General features: G+C 39.1%; 1 protein-coding gene across 2 annotated transcripts in view; it reads left to right on the forward strand.

Moving 5' to 3' along the window:
- LOC146619880 (cGMP-dependent protein kinase 1) overlaps window positions 1–20786 on the forward strand; it is a 96625-nt gene that overhangs the window by 19244 nt on the left and 56595 nt on the right. For both annotated transcript variants that reach the window (XM_085369790.1, XM_085369789.1), the window contains exon 3: window positions 19526–19639. In XM_085369790.1, coding sequence (XP_085225916.1) covers window positions 19526–19639 — 114 coding nt within the window. The remainder of the gene's footprint in view (window positions 1–19525; window positions 19640–20786) is intronic.

Raw genomic sequence — 20786 nt, forward strand, 5'->3', positions numbered from 1 at the left:
ACTGCAAAAGCGGAGACATGATCCAGTCTTGTTGCAGCCGTGGATAAAAGGTTAGGAAAATGGATTTATAGATTGACAGAGTACAATACTACTGTAATGTTCTTCGGCTTCTCAGAAAGAATATTTGCTGCAAACCTTACTTGTGATGCAGATTCTTATTCCATCGCTTGTGCTCACTCACAGTGAAGTTTTTTGGGCTGACAAAGCAATCATCGATTTCCACCCACTTACTCGAGTTGGCTCTCTCCGACTATCTTCACCAACACAGAATTCAGTTTGTAGGAGTTGCAAGTCCAGAAGTAAACCATAAAGAAAGCAGTTTAGATTTTTAGACATTTTATGGATGAAATCAATCAACACAACTGTTTTGGATTATTGATATCAGTTCAGTGTTACTGATAGAGCTAATTTTAATCACTTCATATACTTATGGGTAGCTTCAATAATAATATTGAGGATTTAGTAAGACGTTTTAGTAGAAGAACACATTGGCATAACGTGGAAAACTTTAAATATGACTACATCAGAGTTTTTATTTATGTACCGTACTCAAGTAAATGTATTTAGTTACATTTCACCGCTGGTGGTCTTGGAGTAATGCTGAGTGTGACAGGATAAGCTGTGTTTGTCGAGGTTTAGAATCAGGTTACAAAGTGGGGCACCAGTAATCTGCTCTGCTACAGTGACAGAGTAATCCTTCCATCACCCCGAGACTAACACATGCACACACATGGGTGTCTCTGTGAGTACACACACATCCACACTGAAGAAAATAGAAAAGGCTCTCTCCGACTGTCAACCATATTGCCACCTGTGGATTGTATCACTCTCTAGTGTGTCATTGTTAACTCACCTACATGAAGAAGCCTGTGAGTTTAGGAAAGGCAGATTCATCAGTCGGTATTGGTGGAGTCAAGGTTCAGAGGACTTAGAGTAAAGGGTTTATTAAAATTTTGGTTCACTGCAAACTTTTTTTTATTGATTCCCCTGAGTTAAAATTTATTTCTTTGTTCTCCTTTTGATCTTTGATTGCTTTTGCCAATTACCCTCTGCCTCGACGTGGGAATTCCCAGTGGTTTTCTGCAAGGTACAAAGCAGTGTTACAAACCAGCTTTGTGTGTATTCTGTCTGTTTGTGAGCTTTAATGTTCTGTACGATAGAAGCAAATGGCAGTTTCTCAAAAAAAAGCCTAGTTTTAAACTTGAATACAAAGCATTTTTGTAGATTATCTAAGATGTTTTCAAAGTATTTTATCAGCCAAGGAGGTTAGACAATTCACAGCTCATCAAATGCCATTTAATCTTTTAATAACCAGATAAAAATCTGTTCGTCCACCACTTTGGTCGAGAAAAATCTTAGTAAGTGCCACCCAACAGACAACAGGCACCATCTAAAAGTGTAAATACAAACAGAATCCAATGATCTGCAAAATATTTTAAACCCCACAATCAACCAATTACATCGAATGCTGGCGAATATGTGGCTGTGATATCAGTAATTTGTTTGAAGAAACTCTGACTGGGGTGCAAAAGGCTGTTAAAATTATGTAATAAAAACATAGAATACAAAAAAAGCACTTTAATCCGTAACATGACTGGATATTAAGAGTAAAAATAGTCTCCTGGAGAGGCTGAGTCTTTACTAGGGACAGAATATGGAGAAATCTCTGCACACAAGGTCCAAAGCTGAAATACAACACTGAACAGCCATGACCTTCAGGCAGCACTGCAATAAAAACAGAAATGATTTTGAAGTGAAAATCAATGCACGGGCTCTGGAACACTTCTAAAAACTATTGTCATTGAACACAATCACTGAATCCACCTGATCAACATCCAGAATTCAAGCCACCTTCACTGGCCCTGATCTGCTTTGAGCTCTAGCAGTAATAAACTGGGCTTTGTTCTGCATATTTAAACTGTCTGAAAAATTACAGAGAGCGCCTCCAACTTGGCTAACAAGAGGAGCACATGGGAACACAAGAACGAGTTATCCGCACATCTGCAAAGTCACCATTAATGCTGAACAATGGAGTCGCATGTGCTCCATCTCCTGTTTGTACAAATTTTAACTGCATTTTTTACTGTAATAAAATACTCTCTGTAAACTGGCCACACAGCAGTCCAGACAGATAACAGAGGTCTTCATCAGTCATGCAAAACCAAGAAAGACTAGGTTTGCATAGACTGATAAAGACCAAGATTTGCATTCCCTACAGGTTCCAGGTCAGGCAAAAATAAAAGTGGTTTCATGTTTTTAACCAGTCACAGTTTAAGAACCGGACATTTAGGTTGATTTCAGAAGTGTGCTGCCAGGCGGGAGAAAAAGAGGAAGACCCTAAAGACGATTCATGGATGTAGTGAAGAAGAACATGTGGAGGTTGGTGTGACAGAGGACGATGCTAAGGATAGGGTGAGATGGAGACGATCTGCTGTGGCAAACCCTAAAGGGAACAGCTAAAAGAAAAGGTGTGTATTACTTATGCAGTTTTCTAACAAAAGAGTTAAACAACAGACATAGGGAATACGTCACAGCCAGGCAGAGTGGAGAAAACTACTTATGTTACTCAGGCTGAGTTTTGATTCGACAACTTGTTAATTAACATTAAATTCTGAATAGCAGTGAGCCATGAAATTGATGCTATTGAGTCAGTTATTTTCTTTCTCTCTCAGTAATGGTGGTTTTTGGATTTGGTCATAAATTTTACAACACATAAAGGCCTCCATCTGTTATCCACTGAAAAAACCTTTGGTGCACCATGGCACCAGAAAAATAGGATCACATAAAGCAGCAATGGGAAAACATTTTTTTTCAAGGCTACACTGATTGGTGTCCTCAGATTCTAAATGCTGGCAGAAATTTGTTCAAGGAAGAGACAAGCCCCATGTTCCAACTTTTTTGAAACTTCAGGTGTTTTGCAAAACAGCAAAGTTTATGTCACGGCTGGAATGTTTGAGGAGCATGGACCCAAAAGCACATACACGAGGACTAAAGTTTAACAAAAAGCAAGCTGTTTACTTTGGCTGATAACTAGCCCAAAAACAAAAGCACAGACGAACAAAGGTGAAAAACTAAACATTAACCTAAACTGGGGAAAAACTAACGCAGGATATGGAAAAACTCTGTTGATAAACCTAAACATGACCAGAACATGAGAAAACTGAGACGAGAAAAACATGACATCCATGGAACATGAGGTGAACAGACGACCTGACACTGAACTGAGGGAGACAGAGGACTTAAATATACAGAACGGTAATGAGGGAAGTGAAAACACCTGGGGAAAAAGAGCTGATACAAATAAACCTTAACGCCACAGGGGAAGTACAACTAAACACACTGAACAAGGAACGCAAGACCTTTCAAAATAAAACAGGAAACATAATGGAAGGTAGACATGACAACACAAGTTTGACACAAGAGACAGACAGAGGGAGGGAGGGAGGGAGAGAGGGAGAGGAACATAGAGGAGAGAGACACAAGGGGAACCTACAAAAACAAGGAGGCATAGAAGAAACATAAACCAAACTCAACTATTCATTCACTCTCGCATTCACACACTGGTGGAGCTACGGTTGTAGCCACAGCTGCCCTGGGGCAGACTGACAGAAGCACAGATGAGCCTACCAGTAGGCAGTAGGGTAAAGTGTCTTGCCCAAGGACACAACAACCAGGATGTCAAGCCCGGGGATTGAACCGGCAACCTTCTGGTTACAGATGCGCTTCCCAACCCCCTAAGCCACGGTCACCCAAATAGCAGAACTTAACATTATCACATAAGTAATACACAATACAAAATAACTCAACTATGCCCTCACCTTAAGAATACCACATGAATTTAACATAATATTAACATGAGAAATCAACAATACAAACTAACACAAAATGCAGCCCCTGACAATTTATCTGTGGCAAAAGACATGGGGTCTTTGTAAAATAAAGCATATTTATCTTTGTACCATCACCCATGTCAGGTTTCAGGTTTTTATGCACGTGTACATGTGGCGATACAGTATGTGTAATTTGGTTAAGCATTTGTGTGTCTAACACCCAAATGAGACTTACAATGAATCCACATTAAATAGCTTGTGTCTCCTGTCTGGTGAAACGGCAAGCTACTGAAATGAGAGCATACCGTGGAAATGAAAAGGGCCCAGTATTGTAGCAGTTTGCATGCCATATTAATCTGTATTCCGCTGTCAGAGTTGTCTAATTAAGTCCAGTCTGCATAAAAGAAATGCTACAGTATATTCACACGGCAAGGATGCTAACTGCTAATTACAAGGCGGTGATTTGGTGTGTGAATATAGAATGATCATTGTCACTAACCCCTGCTTTCAATCAGCTTGTCAACATAGTTGCAATAATCTCAGTTTGATGAGTAGAAGAGTAGCAGGGATGGAACCAGGGCTATTATGTTTTAATGAAAACACAGAAGGGGGCTCCAGACAAGTGGATTTAACTGTCATATCTGAGCTCACATTTCCCATTATTACCGCTGAATAAAAGTAACTTTCAGTGTGAGACTGCAAGATTAAGAAAGTAGACATGTGGCATTACAGTATGTTCTTGCAGAATCTCCGTCTCCAAGGTAAAATGATGTAAAAAGGGTGAAACCAACTGTCCTCCATGTCATGCTGGCAACACACTTTTTAGTGGCTTTAGGCCTCTTAGTCGAATATAAAATTGCAGTGTAATTTTCAGCAAAAAATACTAAATGCACTCCAAATTATATTGTTATGTCCTGACATTTACAATGTACTTCTTCCGAATGCTTGAGGTGCAATATCCTCATGTGATTCAGTAACTATAATATACTCAAAAGCATCCAACTGGTCCTTAAATGTAGGTAACACAGAATAAGCAGGATTCAGCACTGGTGACTGGGGGATCTTTCACTTGGGGTAGAAGGTCTGAAATGTTTTAAAAACTTTTAGGTTCCTGCTCATGTTCAAAGATTTCTGTATGTTCAAAAACATACCTTATGTTTTCATATTTTTAGAGAAACAACCCCCCACCTAGTGCCAGTCTTTCTCCCGTGCTGTGCCTCTGTTTTCTCCTGCTTTCTTTGTGTTTGCCTTCTTACATTCTCAACCAACTCTCTCTGCTCCCCCCTCTCCATTTGTCATTTCCTTTTGTTCTTCTTGTTGCAAAAATCGTGTAGGTTGTAGAGATGGACCGATCCGATATTACGTATCGGTATCGGTCCGATACTGACCTAAATTACTGGATCGGATATCGGAGAAAAATAAAAAATGTAATCCGATCCATTAAATATCACGAAAGCACCTCACAAAACTTGCAACACGCCGTAACTCGCCTCAGAACGTTAGCACGTCGGGGCAGTATGCATCACGTGATAGAGCGGCTGTGGCATGCGGGACCTGTCGGTGGTCTGGATAGCATTTGGAGCTTCGCTAGCAACCCGGCATTTCATCTCCGACAAAGTTATCCCGAGAGAAGTAAAGCAAGTGTGTAAGTCCATCTCTGAATGTTTGTAAAGCATTCCTGCATTAAGCTTAACAAACGATATATGGAGCGACTGCCTCTTCTTGCTGCTACTTCAATCATGAAACTGCTTAACGATCAGCTGATCGGCTTTTCTGTCGCGAGTCCGTCTCTCTGGTTTGTTTTTGGCCCACTTTGCACCAGAAAGAGGAAACAAGCGGCTGAACAACAGCAGCACGTTTAAGCTTGATAAGCTGTTGTTAGAATTTATTTAATATTACTTTCTACTCGAGGATCTTTTTCTACGTAGCTGACGCTGGTAACTGTGCAGGGGCGGATCTAGCAAAGTTTAGCCAGGGGGGCCGATAGGGCATTAACAGGGAAAAGGGGGCACAAAGACATACTTTTCTTTCTTATTCTCATTTAAAATGTCTAGCTTTTAATAAATAATTATCTGACACCCAAAGTTTTAATTTGATGCAAAATAAATAGAAGTCCATTACTGTATATAGTAACTATTAAGTCTAATATATATACCCTAGTAAGCTATAGTACTTTTTCCTTTGGGAAGGTACCATCTGTGCAGTCTGCAATTTTGTTGAAGAAAGATGTTGAATCTATTTAATATTTCTTGAAAAATAATTGATTTCTGTGCATTTTTTTTCACACTGCATCAAATTAAGGTTGATTACGTCGATTAAGCATCATGAGGTGGAGCGTGAGGGGTGGTTCCCTATTTTTTATTTATTTATTTTTGTTGTTGCTGGGAGTTGGAACCCTATTAGTTAGGCTGCTTAATATTTATGCTAAGTACTCTTTAAAATACCAGAATAGGGAGGATGGTGTAGGTTTAAGTTTATTAGATTGATCAGTATTGCTGAACTATGAAATATTTTTTTTTGCATACAGGTATAACAGAATAGCTTTAGTGTAGTTGTTGTTTTAAACTTGAGTATGAACTTATACAAAATGCAGCAAGATATTTAAAAAAAAACAGTTTTGTTGATTAAAAAACACTATATCGGATTCATATCGGTATCGGCAGATATCCAAATTTATGATATCGGTATCGGTATCGGACATAAAAAAGTGGTATCGTGCCATCTCTAGTAGGTTGTACCCAAATATGATCCAAATAGCAGTGCAAAGCTGTTAACTAATGCATCATGAAGGTGATGAATAAAAATGAAGGTGAACTGAGTGTACTTCAGCCTCAACAGCTGCGAGTTAGTCAGCAGAGCTTTGATTTAACTTTACTTGAAATTTCTTTTTACCTATTTAGCTAATTTCAAGAGAACGGAGAACAAGGAAGTCTTGAAGTAAAACACCTTATGCAACTAGATTTGTGATTTTCAAAGCGTCTCAAATCAGGGCTGATTTTGGCATCACCTCCTACAACAACAGCATTAGTGGATTGCTATCTGCAATCTCCACCCTCCGCTTTCAAAGCTAAGGCTTCCAAAGCTGCAGAAGGAAACCGCAGCACGAGTTTGCTGAAAGAAGGCTGATAATAATCAACACGCGTCGTTTGTGTCGATGATGTAGTTTCCAAAGAAGGCTGTAGGATTCAGGGCAAGCTTTTTAGACGTGACAGCTGGAGGCAATGACAGAGAGAGGGCAGTTGACAGGCTGTTTAAAGGTGTTGTCAGAGTTGAACTGTATTAAAGATTTACTGCACATTTCTAGCTTACAGCATGGTAGAAAGAAATTCTAGCAATATTTAATAAGCTGTATTCCTCATGTAAGGCGTCATGCTTGACTTTAATATTGCTTTTTGAAATCTGTAGAATAAAATCGGAAAGAAATATACATCCAAGAGTCAAAATGTTTGAAATGGTGGCACAGTGGTGTGGTGTGATGGCAGGTTGGTTCTCATGTGTGGGTTCCCCGCAGATACTCAGAGTATCTTTCACTCTTTCACAGTTCAAACACATGGATTTTAGATTCTTGGTGATTCTAAATTTGTCGCCAGTGTGACCGCCTCTCTATGTTAGCTCTGTGAAATACTGGTGACCTCTTTAGGGTATACCCCACCTCTCGCACTATGACAGCTGGGATAGGTTTGATCCCCACCTTGACCCTGAACAACTATCTTATATAATGCCTCTCTGACCAGCATGAGGAATGAAAGTAGACAAGTGAGCAAGCAAGAAAAAGAAAGGGAAAACTTTATCTCTAAATTGCCCGCAGTTTGTGGTTAAGAAAAAAAAAACCCTTTGCCAACATACAACCAAAAGCTGATGGTGTAGCAGGTTTGAAATACTTCCAAAGTACTGAACATTTCTTCAGCGTATAAGATATTTTAGCTGTCCTGATACCCTTATACTGCCAGCCATTCACAGTTTCTTCAGCTACAACCTCTTTTATTTAGCTTCAGGATGCGATTGGAGTGGATCCCAGCAGGATCTATTTGGCCACATGTTAGTAAGGTCAAGCATAAAGCTTCAGCCAAGCTGCAAAAAACAAGGCATAGAGTCTGGACCCCTATAAATACCACTGAGGATCGCTAAGTGCTTTGCAATCTTCTCTCATTACATACTTATTTTAATACGTTTCCACAGGTGGTTGTGATATCATTAGATAAATCCACTCCCTGTCTATGTGATGGCATTAGTATTGAGTAAATTTTCATAATTAGGTAAATATTAGGCCCTAAAGAGGGGCATATGTGGGGATGGGACTGGTCTGATTGACAAGCCTTTTTTTTCCCCTTTCCTTTCGCATGTTTTCATTAGATCAGTTGTGATGTAATGACAGTTGTTATCTTTTGTGAGTGGAATAGGCAGAGAGAATTTTGATGCTTGTTAGCATGTTTAATGAATTCTCTGTTTACCAAAATTATGTTGTACTTTTCAAAGCTGGACTATCAACTCTTCAGACCATTCTAATATTATTATTTCTTTTTATGTTTTTTTAAATGTTTGTTTATTCTCATACTGGATTCAAACCAATTTCAGTTGAGTTATTTTCCAATTTAGATTTATTTATGTAGCACCAGATCTCAACAACAAAAAGAGAAACCATACAGTTTGACATTGTTAGCTATTTCCGAGTCCAAAACTCCTATCACTTTTTAAAATCAAACAAACTCTGAGGCACTACCTAGAAATTGTTTCACCTCCAGTACAATGACCAGTGTGGCTGTTATCTCACGTGTTACAATAAAGTTTAATGTCCAGGCATGCGTGAAAAAAAATATTTACATTTAGCAAAGTTACAAATCAGCAGGAAATTAGCTAGTTTAGCTAATTTAGCTAAGCTAGTTTTGACTTAGAATGATAAAAAATGTTCTGACGGAAGAATTTGTAAAAAAAGCAAAAGCAAAACTAAAATGTACAGCTCTACTACGACTGACATAAAGAAAGATGAAAGGCTAATAAACAGCAATGTTTGGAGGGCTGTTGTAGTAAGTAAACGTCTTTCCTGTGGTTAGGCTAATATAAATACATTAGCATGTAGGCTTTGATCCCAAGCTTAATGTCGAAGTGAAGTGTTCTTTTCTGAAGACATCAAATAAATATTTTGTATCCAGGACACTGTGAGTACATGTGCTATAGTCAACAACAGGCCTTTAAAAACTTTACTTAAGGATATGTCACAAATGAACAGTGCAGATAAATTCTATTATTATTTATTCTGTTAAATAAAACAACACACAGAGGATTAAAAAAAACATTAAAACAGTCTCAATCATCAGATTTTTGGATCCAGAAACAGGGTTGATGTGTCATCACTTGACAAGTGGCTAGAGAAATAACAATCCACATGTCACCATATGAGCAAGAAGGCCTAGTTGGCAATAATGGAGAGATTAAATTTTTATTTATTTATGTATTTTTTACCAGGGTAAAAGATAGAACCGGGCTACCTGACCAGTTTAAAGTGTCAATCCCCTACTTCTCTCCACTACTCAAATTGAATAGGTCCTGATTCCAACCAGAAAAAGGTTTCTATAGGGCTTGAAGCCCTATAGTAGAAACTCAATGTAAGAAAAGTAAAAACACCCGCGACACATACGGTATGAAATGAAACAAATTTGAATACTGTTATTTGCAGTTAGGCTAAGTGCATGAATATAATTATGAAATTTGGACTTTTCATGTGGACTTTGCTTACATGCATATCTGTATCACAGGCACAGATGGAAGTAAATTACTGGGAAAAATAACAAAAACAATGAGGAGTCCACTAAGATTGTGGTTACTAGCTAAAAATAAGTGAAAACAGGCTTGGGTTGGGAGATATAGAACGAGCCATATTCCAGTAAATCAAAGTCACAGTGGTGTCCTCTTAGAATAAGTCAACACAGTGTGCTACTTTCACAAAATAGCTTTAATAAACTGACAAGCAAGGGCTGTAGACTAGTTATCAATGGAAATGGAGTTTCTTGGATAACTCAAACAGTGTGAAGGACATACAGAACGTCAGCTTCTATTGATGGCATCCAAGAAAAAAAAACAACAAAAACCTTGCTCTTCGGCACAAAGCTGCAAAAGAACATGAAAGGAAGCAGAATGTTAAGTGGATCATTGCTTTCACATAGGTCAAACATGTTTGGCATAAACCTGGCTGAGACTACCACAGTAAATGCATCGTCTTTAAAGTGAACCACGGAGGTTTGTGTGTGATGATACGGGGCTGCATGAGAGGGAAAGGTGCTGGGGAGATGAAATTGATAGAGGACAGCATGAATGCTTGCGGATGTTCCAAAATACTGGCAAACAAACTGAGTCGCAGTCTCCAGAAGCCTGGCAGGAGAGTAATATTGGAGCCTGATAGCGATCCAAAAACACAAGACTGCCAAAATCAAACAAGGAGGAAAAAAAGTGAAAAATAGGACCTGGCAAGTGTGCCGGCTGGCTGAATCTAATAGAGCACTCTTTGGTATTTTAAAAAGAAATAGTAGAGTAACAAACCCCATCCAAAGGAAAGCAGCTGAAAAAAATGGCAGAACATCCTTCCAGAAGTCTGTGGTGTCCTCTGTGCCGAGGAGGTATGAGTCTGTCATCAGAAAAGAAAAAGCTGATCATACACAGTAGTGAATAATAAAAAAAAAAAACCTTTGGAGTGCTGATTTTCTACTGTGAATCATGTGTTTAATATGTCTAAGCTGTTTTAACTGATAAACAGTACTGGAATTTCATTTTTAGGATATATTGTACAGGGGTGTGCGCAGACCTCTTGTACACTCTGTATCTACAGATAAGCCACAGTGTTAAACCCACCTGCCTACCTCCTGCTGCCAAAACAGCTGGCACTGACACAGGATATCTGAGTATGTCCTGTGGTGTCTGGCAACGAGGTGATGGCACCGGTTCTTTTGGGTTCGATGGGTTGTGGGCAGAATCAGGCTTGAGCTGGTCCATTCTGCAGATTATCGGCTGGATTGGGATCTCATGAATTTGATGGATGAACAGCTGGAGCCTTTTATCGTGTTTCTCTAGTCACATTGTCCTGCCGGGTGAGGCTGCTGCCATCGGGAAATGTGTTTGGCATGAGGCTGTTCTGGTATGCAACAAGGCTGACAGGTGGATGTACCTGACAAAGTAGCATCCAAACATTTTCCAGCATTGTGGAACCTGTGGTTGCAGCTTGCTCATTAATCAGAATACAGCACTACAACATCACCAGGTGGAAGGCACAGTTAACCACTCATTTTTTGAAAAACATCTTAACATTTACAAAAACAGCATCTTTCTTTCTACCTCCTGCATTGTTGTTTTTGGCACTCGCTCTGTATCATCCCGTTGCTTGTATTCTTTCAGCGACAGTTATACACGCAGCGATTTTCCGAAACAAAGCTTACGCTTGTTATTTCTTAATTAATTAGGCCTGCTATTAATTAGCTTTTAAAGCAAACACAATAACTTTAACTTGTAGCTTTTTCTCTTGGAACAGAGCTTTAGTAATGAAGTCCATTTCTTGCATTTCTCTATTTTCCGATTGATTTTTTTGTCTTATTTTTCACAAGAAGGCATTTGGTGTTTTTTTTTTTTTAAGATTTCAGGATACGGGCTTAAAGTAAAATAAATAAATAAAAAAACCAAGGTGAAAATAAATAACTCAGAGCTGACGCACTACTAAAGGCTACCATTTCAGGCCGTTTCAGTGAACTGCAAATTATGAACTTTTTCCAAATAGAAAGCAGATGGTGATGTCTTTTAAAAACCTGGAATTTTCTAAACCTCTTTCATTCTCTGTTGAATACATCCCAAGCTTGACCAAAAAAGAGAGCTTTTCGCTTTAGTCCTGTTTCTCCCGCGGCTGTTTCTTTACCAGACCATTAAAACCGTCAGGCACATGGTGGCTGTTTTTCATTATTGCCCAGCTGAAGACCGAAGTGACAACTTGAGTGTTGTACCACCTGAAACTAGTCTTAGTGCTCCTCCATTGCTCTAATGGACAGGCAAGCACTGTGTAATTTGACCCATAAGCAAAGCCGGAAGAACAAGGCCCATCATGACAGGATGGTGGTTGTATGCTGTTTTCACTGGGATTTGAACTCCCTCACATCCTGTTTCTTAATGTCCGCTCTGCGTGGCTTGAAAAAAAAAAAAAGTCAAGCGGTATCCTGCGCCTGACCCCTGAAACTCAACGTTATTTTTGTCCTCGGTGTGAAAAACTCCATGTGAAAACAATCACATGTTCATTTTCTTCAGTGTCCTCGAGTAAATGCTGTAATAGAGAAGTGTGTGCGATGTGTTTTCTACAGGTGCACAGGCAAGTCAGCTTATTACAGAAATGCATTTATCTTTCGCCAAAAGACACATTTCTTAATATAAATGGTCTATAATTTGGTCAGATATTTTTGCAGACCACAGGGGACAATTTAAATCACTCCTGTTAGAGGGTTCGTAGGAGCACATTCATGCTGTTTTTTTTTCTTTTTTTATCTGTGAGGTCTTCGTCACCAGAGTGAGATAAAGTCAGTCTAAAAGATGGGGCACCTTTTTAATTTGAAAAGCAGCCAGAATCCCATCTGATCTTGAGCCAGAGGGAAGTGTGCTCCTAGGTCTGTCCTCATGCCCTGCTATGTGGAGCGCACTGCTGTGTGCATTCAAATGAACAACCATTACCACAGCTACAGAGCCTTAAGGGAAGAAGACATGCTGCGATAAATCGATTGTTGTGCTCAAAGTAAGTTTAAAATGATGATCCAAATGCTGATCTGAGACAAGAAGGTAAGAAAAAAAGGGCTGAAATAAAAAATGTCCAGATTTGCCAGAAGAAAAAAGAAAAATATGCACATAAACACCCCAGACTGAATAAACATGTCCAAGCTGAACTAGTTTAGGGTTTGGAAAGCAGAGTTTTCGTAAACCGATCAAAAGAAAAATTGCACTCTGGATTCAGCCTTCCCTAATTGCACTGGTCGTTCCAAAATTGGCAGCTTCCAAGCCAAACAGGTCCTCTGCTGCAGAGAGTTTGTTTGTAATAAACATAATTAAGAGCGAGACAAAAAGACAACAAGATATCAATTTGCAGGAAGCTGATTAAACTTGTGCCAAACAGAAACAGAGATCTGTTGAAGAAGACGGGCGAAGCACATATTTGCCACTTTTACGCGCTGTGCTGCTCCGATTAATTTCGTTAGCACGTGTAAATGCCAGACCGTATTAAATCAGCTCCCATGTAAACAGCTGACTCGAAGTCAATGGTTTCAGTCGCATAGTTCAAGTAAGAAAAGTCAAGCAAATGTCCAACAGATGTAAAAACAGCAAAATTAATGATAAAAAAAAACTTCTGCGATGTGCAAAGGGACACGAAGAGACATGCATGGAAGGAGGCTGAAAAGCAGACTTGCTGACGTCTAACAAGGAAAAAGAGGATATAAATAAAAACACACACACACGGAAACTGGTTAACAAGCTCAAACAGGAAGTTACTGTAACAGAGAGAGAGAGACACAACATAAACATAAATAAATGGAGATGCAGATAAGAAAGCACAGACAACACTCGGGGGAAACCTAATGATAGTTAACTCATTGTCCACTCATGCCATATTTGATTGCCTTTCCACACAGCACACTGGATCAATGAATGTCAACAAGTATGTTGACATTGTGGAGTACCACATTGATATGATATTGCCAGTCTGGTGGGAGAGTGTATTTGCATGTGGTGTTATTTGATTGAGGTTTGAGTAGCACTTGCATGAGAAAGGTGAATTTCAAGTGTATTTGGAGCTGCTGTGAAAGAGCAGTGTGATAAGACAAGTTTTTACTACGCACAAATGCAGGGAGTTAGCTGGACAGTGTGCTTGTCTGTGCACACTGGGATGCAAGGGGCCCCTTGGAACGAAAGGTTTCTTAGAATAAATCATTTGTGTATTTCCAATAAATGAATAATTGAATTACTTAATTTTGTAGCAAGTCCCTCACAGCCTCACTTATTGAGCTGTCCAAAATAAACGCTGTGTTTCACTGCTCATCCTTCTCAGGAATTAATTACATGGTTCTTCACAGGAAATTATTAGATTTATCCTTAGTGGAGGTTTTGCTACCTGACGTATGCTTGTCTTTGTCCTTACATGCACTACTCAATAAAAGACGTGCACACAGATTGCCCATATTTGCACTTAATAAAGTTCTGTGTCTTACATCCTTTTATTCAGAGCACTAGTTATCTGTACAGGTGCACCTATTACATCATTTTCTCCCTATACACGTCTGCAGACACTTTCTTTGTTTGCACTCCAGCACAGAGTGTCTTCCCACTGAACTCCATTAGCCTCCTCTACTGCTGATGGATCAAAAACCAGGGGATTTTTCTTCACGTATTGTCGTGTGGCAAGGCTCAATAGATACTTTAAAAGGTGTGTGCGGTTAATAACAGACAGATCCCTCCTTCGCTCAGAGACCAAGATAAGCTGTTTCTATGATAAGATAGAGGTAACAAACACAGTGTTGCCTTTGGTCTTCCCTTACGTTTCTCAAATTCGAAAGACATGGCAGCTGCTGTGAAACTATTAGCAGTTTTCTTCTAAAGTATTCCTCTTCCATTTTCTTATCTCTGACACCCAGGTATAATAAGGGCTTAGGAGTTTTGAGAGGTGACAAGTCATCGTTACCTCAGCACAGTTCACTGATTAGTCTGGCACAGTTTTGTTAAGCTCGGTTGATCCTCAGTGGCTTTATTCCAGACGTAACTCTTACACAGAAACAAGCACATTATTTGTGGTCTTTATAGACTTTGTAGGGCTAGATTGACACTACAAACACTTATTTCAGCCAAATTAAGTTAATAAATGTTTACTGCGAGTTTCTAAGTTCGTGGGATGAATCCTCAATTCTCCAGGGTTTTTTTTGAAGGTCTTTCAAAGTTTTTCTTCGGCCATTGGCTGCTTTTGCACTCATTTTTAGCCCAGTCCCTATAAGTGACCATTTTCAGAGGAATGTTTTACGTTTTTCAAGCCACTTAACACCGACCTATGACTCATTCAGGCATTAGAAAGGCACTTAAATTGAGGGTAAACTATTGCTGTGATGACGCATAACAGAAAAAAATGTATCTTTATGCATTTTCTTTCCAGTTCTTTAGGTTAATTTAAAAAAATGCCAAATATAGCACAGTATGACTGACATAAACTATTTTTGTACCATTTCTTGAGATATTAGACAAAAACTTGGCATGGTGTGCAGTATGTCCTCAACAAATGTAAGGAAATTGGACAAGTGGAGGACAAAAGAAGCAATGGGAGACCTAAACACTACAGACCTAAAACTCTACAACAAATTAAAAGTAGCTGTATTTCATGTCCTTAAGAAATAGGGGGAAAAAATTGAGTCTGGCTGTCAGTAAGATGTTCTTAAGGAAACAGAGAGAGCAGGATGAGGTTTGCCCAGTTACATAAGAACTGGACTGAAATCAGTGGCAGCAGGTCTGAGGGAGTGACAAATCCAAATTTGAACATTTTCAGAAGAAAGGTACAACAGTGAGTGTGTAAAGCATCTGTAAAATGCAATGCTGTATGTCAGCTCTGGGCTGCATTTTGTCAAAAATTATCGAGTTGTGTAGAAAAGTACCATCAGAATTTGGATCTGCCATGCAATACTATCTGGAAATGGCTTCATTTACAAGTATGACAGTGATCCCAAACACACTGCCCCTGCAGTAAGTGCATACCTGGATAGAAAAAACACACAACACTATCAGTCATGGATTGGGGTCAAAGGAGCTTGCAAAGAAAAGCGTCTGGACTTCTTTAAGTTGCTTGAAGATGTTTCACCTCTCATCCAAGAAGCTTCTTCAGTTCTAAGGTCAAATGGTGGGGAGTCCCAGATTTAAACCTAGTGGGAGTGTCCCCCCACAGAGGGACAAAAGGACCCCCTGATGGTGTGAAACTGGGTGTGGGTCCCAATCAGCCAGGGTTTCAGGTGAGCTCTTTGTGAAACCTGGCCCCACCTTATCATGCGAATTCCTGAGGTCAGTCATGGATTGGCTTTCCCAAAGCCCAGGCCTCAGTATTATTGAAGAAGTGTGGGATCATCTTTATTGGGAACAGAATAAATGGCAGCCAACATCGAAAGAAGAGCTCTGAATGTCCTTTAAGAAGCCTTGAGTACTATTCTTGAAGACTTTGTAAGAAATTTCACTTGCCTGTGAAAAACACTTACCTAATGGAATTCAGACTGGTTGAAGAATAAAGGTTGTGATACCAAATACTTTTCTTTCGAGCTTGTTAGAATCGCACAAACTCAGATTTTGCCAGTGTTTGAGTAAATCGCTACAGCTATTTCCTGTTTTCCTACTAAAATATAAAGAAACGAGCAGTGGCTCTAGAGTTTTGCACAGTACTTTAGAAGCAGTCGTTTCTTTCATGTGTGCTAACTGGGGAGCACAGTTATCACTATCACTGTCACTTCACACTCTCACAAAAAGGAGATTCTGGGGTCAAAACAGGTTTTTTATTCTCTCTCTTGGTGCTCCAGTCCAAACACATGCATGCTAGGTTGATTGTGTGTTTCTGTATCTCACCTCTTGCCCATGTCAGCTGGAATAGGCGCCAGCCGCTCCGTGACCCTGAATTTAGATAGGTAGCTAAGGAAATGAGTAGATGTGTGCTGAGAATCAGATTTCAAAAGTCTGGCAGTGAGCAACATTACTTTGACACCATTTGTACAAAACATTTTTAAGCAAATCCAAGCAATTTTTTGATCAGGCAGTCGGCTTAATATCAAAAATTGTGCCTGCTACTCTCTGTGAAATTCACAGTTTATACATTTAGGAAAATGAGAAGTACAGGAAGTAGATCATGAATTCACTCTGAAAAAGAAACTCTGCACATTTGTTTTTCAGTCAGTCTAAGAATCCTCTTATGAATTCTTAAGCTGCTTATAATGAAGCATTGCACTGTTAAAAAATATAAATGTGGCTTTAAAAGCAAGATGTCATTTTTTTCCCCCCATTTCGAGCTGTTTCTTCTTTTGAATGGAAAACAAGGAGGGTGCTACTGCAAGCTCTGACTGAAAAAATAAGGCTGTTAAACAGGGACACTGGAAATAGCAGGGGAGCAGGCATTAAGATGGCATTTTAAGAGCTAAAGATTTTCTCTCCGTGTAGTTTCATGCTGGGTGTTAATGGTTAATGTATTGTTAGCCATAGTGAAAATGTGTGCTATAGTACCAATAAGACAGGAATAAGTACAAAATGAAAAAAAGAATGAGCCCTGGAATAATGAGAGGTGTTTTTTGAGGCCTTTTGTCAAATGCGGTCATGGCCCGCTAACAAGATAACGTGTCAAATGGTTATCTTTGTGCTTGCTCTCATCGTCATGCTGTATTTCATCAGTTGCCTAGAGCAGACTTTAGATGTTTTCTCTGGGCTTTTGCTCTGTGAATCAGAGTTATGGTCCTGCTGGAATGCTGAGTTTTTTCAGGAAAACATACATCCTTGATGAGGCTTGTCTAAACACAGAAGCAGGAGCAAACCCCTCCAGTCACAGAGGCACAGAGGCTCTTACAGTGCGAAAGAAAAATGTGTTCACTTATCTGAAGCTGGTAGTTATGTCTCCTGTTGTCTAGAAATCTTTATTTGATACAGTTAAAGCAATAGGGTGCTATTAATTTTCATGATAATGTTAGTTTAAAACATGCATTTGTTTTGTAATATACAGCATTTGGCATTTTGTGTAAGTTACTTCCTGTTTTATTTTAAAATGCATGACAATTCAGTCATTGCTCTGTGCATATATACTCCCCTGCTTCGCTTTTTTCCATGTGCAGTTGAATGTTCCAGTTAGCTACAAGTTTATGAGTGTTCTTTGTGAATTAATATATATAGTTTTTTCATATTTTCAGACTTTCTTCAAATGTGGACATACGGTTTTGCACTTTTACCTTCCCCAACAATACTTTTTTAAATTAAGTGGCTAGAAAAATCTGAAGCTCACTGGTGTCACTCGAACTGGTCTCTTAAACAGGACCTACTAAGGAGCTACTGAGTGAAGGGTTGGGTCATGGAGTAATGGTGTAGATCAGAGTGCTGACACTTAAATAATGCTGTTTATACACCATGAAAAATGTCTTGGACATTGGAAATGTAGTGTTCCTGTGTTTTGGACCCAATGTTTTGTGGGGTGTTTTCTTGCCTCTGAATTTTGGTTTATTATTACCATTTTATATTTTGGTTGTACTCTATTAGTTAATGTTTGGAATTCCTGGTTTTTAGGGGTGTCTTTTCTTTTGTATACATAATATGCCTCTATGCTTTGCCTTGTTACTTTTGTATCCTGAGTTTTGTTGTTATTTATGTTTCTTTTTACTCAGAGTTAATCTAGCCTCCTTGTATCTTGTCACCTACTCTTTGTGTAAGTGTTAGGTATAGAAAGTTTCCCTTTTATGTTACTTCCTGTGTTATTTTACCACTCTCTTGTGTCTAGTATTTAGTTTTTCTCCTCCTGTCTTGTTCTTGATTTTTTTCAGCAGTGTCTTGTTACCCTGATGATTCCACTTCCTTTTATTGCCTCATGTGTGTATTAAATAGCCCGACTTTGCTTTTTTCTGAGCGACTCTGTCATTCTTGTGCGAACCTGCAATTTCTCTGTTATTTTGCCTTACAATCTTTGTACTCTTTGAACTCTTTTGTACTACAATTAACCGCCATTATCTTGCCTGTTTTTGAGTCCTTGTGTTTTGGTCTTTTTGTCCTGTGAACTGTGATAGTGAAGTGACTTTGTGGGTCTTTCCATGAAGCCTGTGCCACTCATGTAGAAAAGTATGTGTTCACAGAAAACTACCAAATCCAAATTTTTTTTGCATGCAGCCAGCAAGCATTTTTCTCATTATTACTAAAACAAATCAATGCAAATAGTAGGAAGCAGAGCTACATTTAGCAAACCTTAGTGTAAACAGATCAAAAGGAATTCAGGAAACTGAAATCAATTTTTATTGCAACAGTTTAACCAAACCTCTGCATTTGAAATGAACTTGATAGAATCATGTTCATGGTCAATCTTTAACATGCTGGAGAATGAGACAATAGTGTGATTAGCAGTAACATCATGTTTGTTGATTAATTTCCTTTGCTCTGGCAGAACACTTGTTCACAGAACACAGTACTAAGCAAAACTACAGGATGAGATACAGTATACACCTAAAATTTAATAGAAAAACAGAAAGCTTTGTAGCCAACCATGCAACCATTGTTTAATTAACCATTAATCCTACTAGATGAGAGGTCAGATTTGGACAATGATCATACTAATCCTTACATACAGGATTATTTGTGATTCTGTTAGTGGTGGTAACATAAGCTGACAGGTTTGTAGAGTTTTTTGTTTTTGTTCATCCACAGGCTCTGGCATGAGTCCGGGAGTAGTTTGAGATGCATGCACTGCAAAATAATCATATTTTTTTTCTAGCCGAGTGAGCATTCAGCCTGGTTGCCCCTAAAAAATGTGATAAAAACCCTTAGACATCTATCAGCCACTCCATTTCATCACTGAATCGCTATTTGCAGCACATATTTAATGTAGTATTGGACTTACAGATTTGGGTAGTCAGGCAAGAAAATAAGTGTCAAATTTGAATATCATTGTTACTAATGGTTTATTTCCATTTTTGTGCATGTTTCAGATGGGAAGGTGGAGGTGACGAAGGAGAGCCTGAAGCTCTGCACCATGGGGCCAGGAAAGGTGTTTGGAGAGCTGGCTATTCTGTACAACTGCACCAGGACTGCTACTGTCAAGAGTGAGTCTCCACAGACACCCGTAAAAACAGCCAAAGTGCTTGAACGTGTCTGTGTTCAGTGTACACCTGTTGCCCAGGTGACAGATAATATCCCGTGTTCTCACACAAATACACGCATCTACACACATCCACTGAAATCTGTTTGCTTGTTCTAGAGGATTAGGGATCTTTCTGCTTCCAGCTGTCATTCCTCTGTTGAAATATAGACAGGTATCACACTGTCACGATATGAATGAATGTTTGGAACACAGCAACAGCATTGTGCCTTGTTTACAGTGAAATATCAGCAGTGGGTTTTTTTCACAATACTCCAGTGAAGTTTCTTGTGAAGCAGGTGAAGTGAAATGTCAGGGTTTACCGAGCCTGCTCTTTCATGTGTCAAAGCTCCAGCTATGAGGGATGCACAGGGGGTGAGTAGGTGGTCTATCAGACTCGTGATTGAAATTTCAGTTTAAAAGAGTAAAGACTGGTGTCTGAGAGAAGACAGGATAGATGGTTTAATCACATTTGAGAATTAGTGTGTTATAAAAGTGTGTCAGGATGAATTGTGTGTTTAAGTAGGGTAGGAAACAGATTATTATAGATTATTAAAATTTGATTTGAGATCTTGTTATAAGTTGTATTTGAATGATGGACGTAGCCTCTGAGGCTGAAAAATGAACCCATTCCAGGAATTCCTTAAACCTTGATTCTTTCTCATGGCCAGCAGGGGGTGTATCTTCTTGGTACAAAAGGGTAACTTTGGATAGTGCCCAAACTTGATTCTCCCAACAATGTGCAGAGCTGAAGTGAAAAAGTACATTTGAGAAAACAACCCATCTGCTCACTTAGTCTATGACCTCAGTAAACAGTTTCCTAATGAGTTTCTCAGAAACAGTTTAAAGCCTAGACTAAAACAGGCAATAAAGTAGTGTATGCTGTCAGGCATGTTTTCTTAACTTTGACAAGGTGCTACTACATGAGCATGCAGTGTTCTCAGTTTCTGAGTCACTTCTTCACTTCTTACTCATGAGCTGTTCCTATGCACAGTCCTCCAATTTCAGAGGCCCAAAACTAAATCGACTGGCAAGCAGTTTAATGGCCTGGTGAGACCTGTTCCCTGATTATTACAAGACAAATCAAGAAGATAAAAGATTCGGGAGTTTAT

The sequence above is a fragment of the Diplotaxodon limnothrissa genome, linkage group LG13 (genome assembly GCF_057381915.1).
Source record: "Diplotaxodon limnothrissa isolate DT_005_m linkage group LG13, D_limnothrissa_male_GT1.1, whole genome shotgun sequence".
NCBI classification, from domain to species: Eukaryota; Metazoa; Chordata; class Actinopteri; order Cichliformes; family Cichlidae; genus Diplotaxodon; species Diplotaxodon limnothrissa.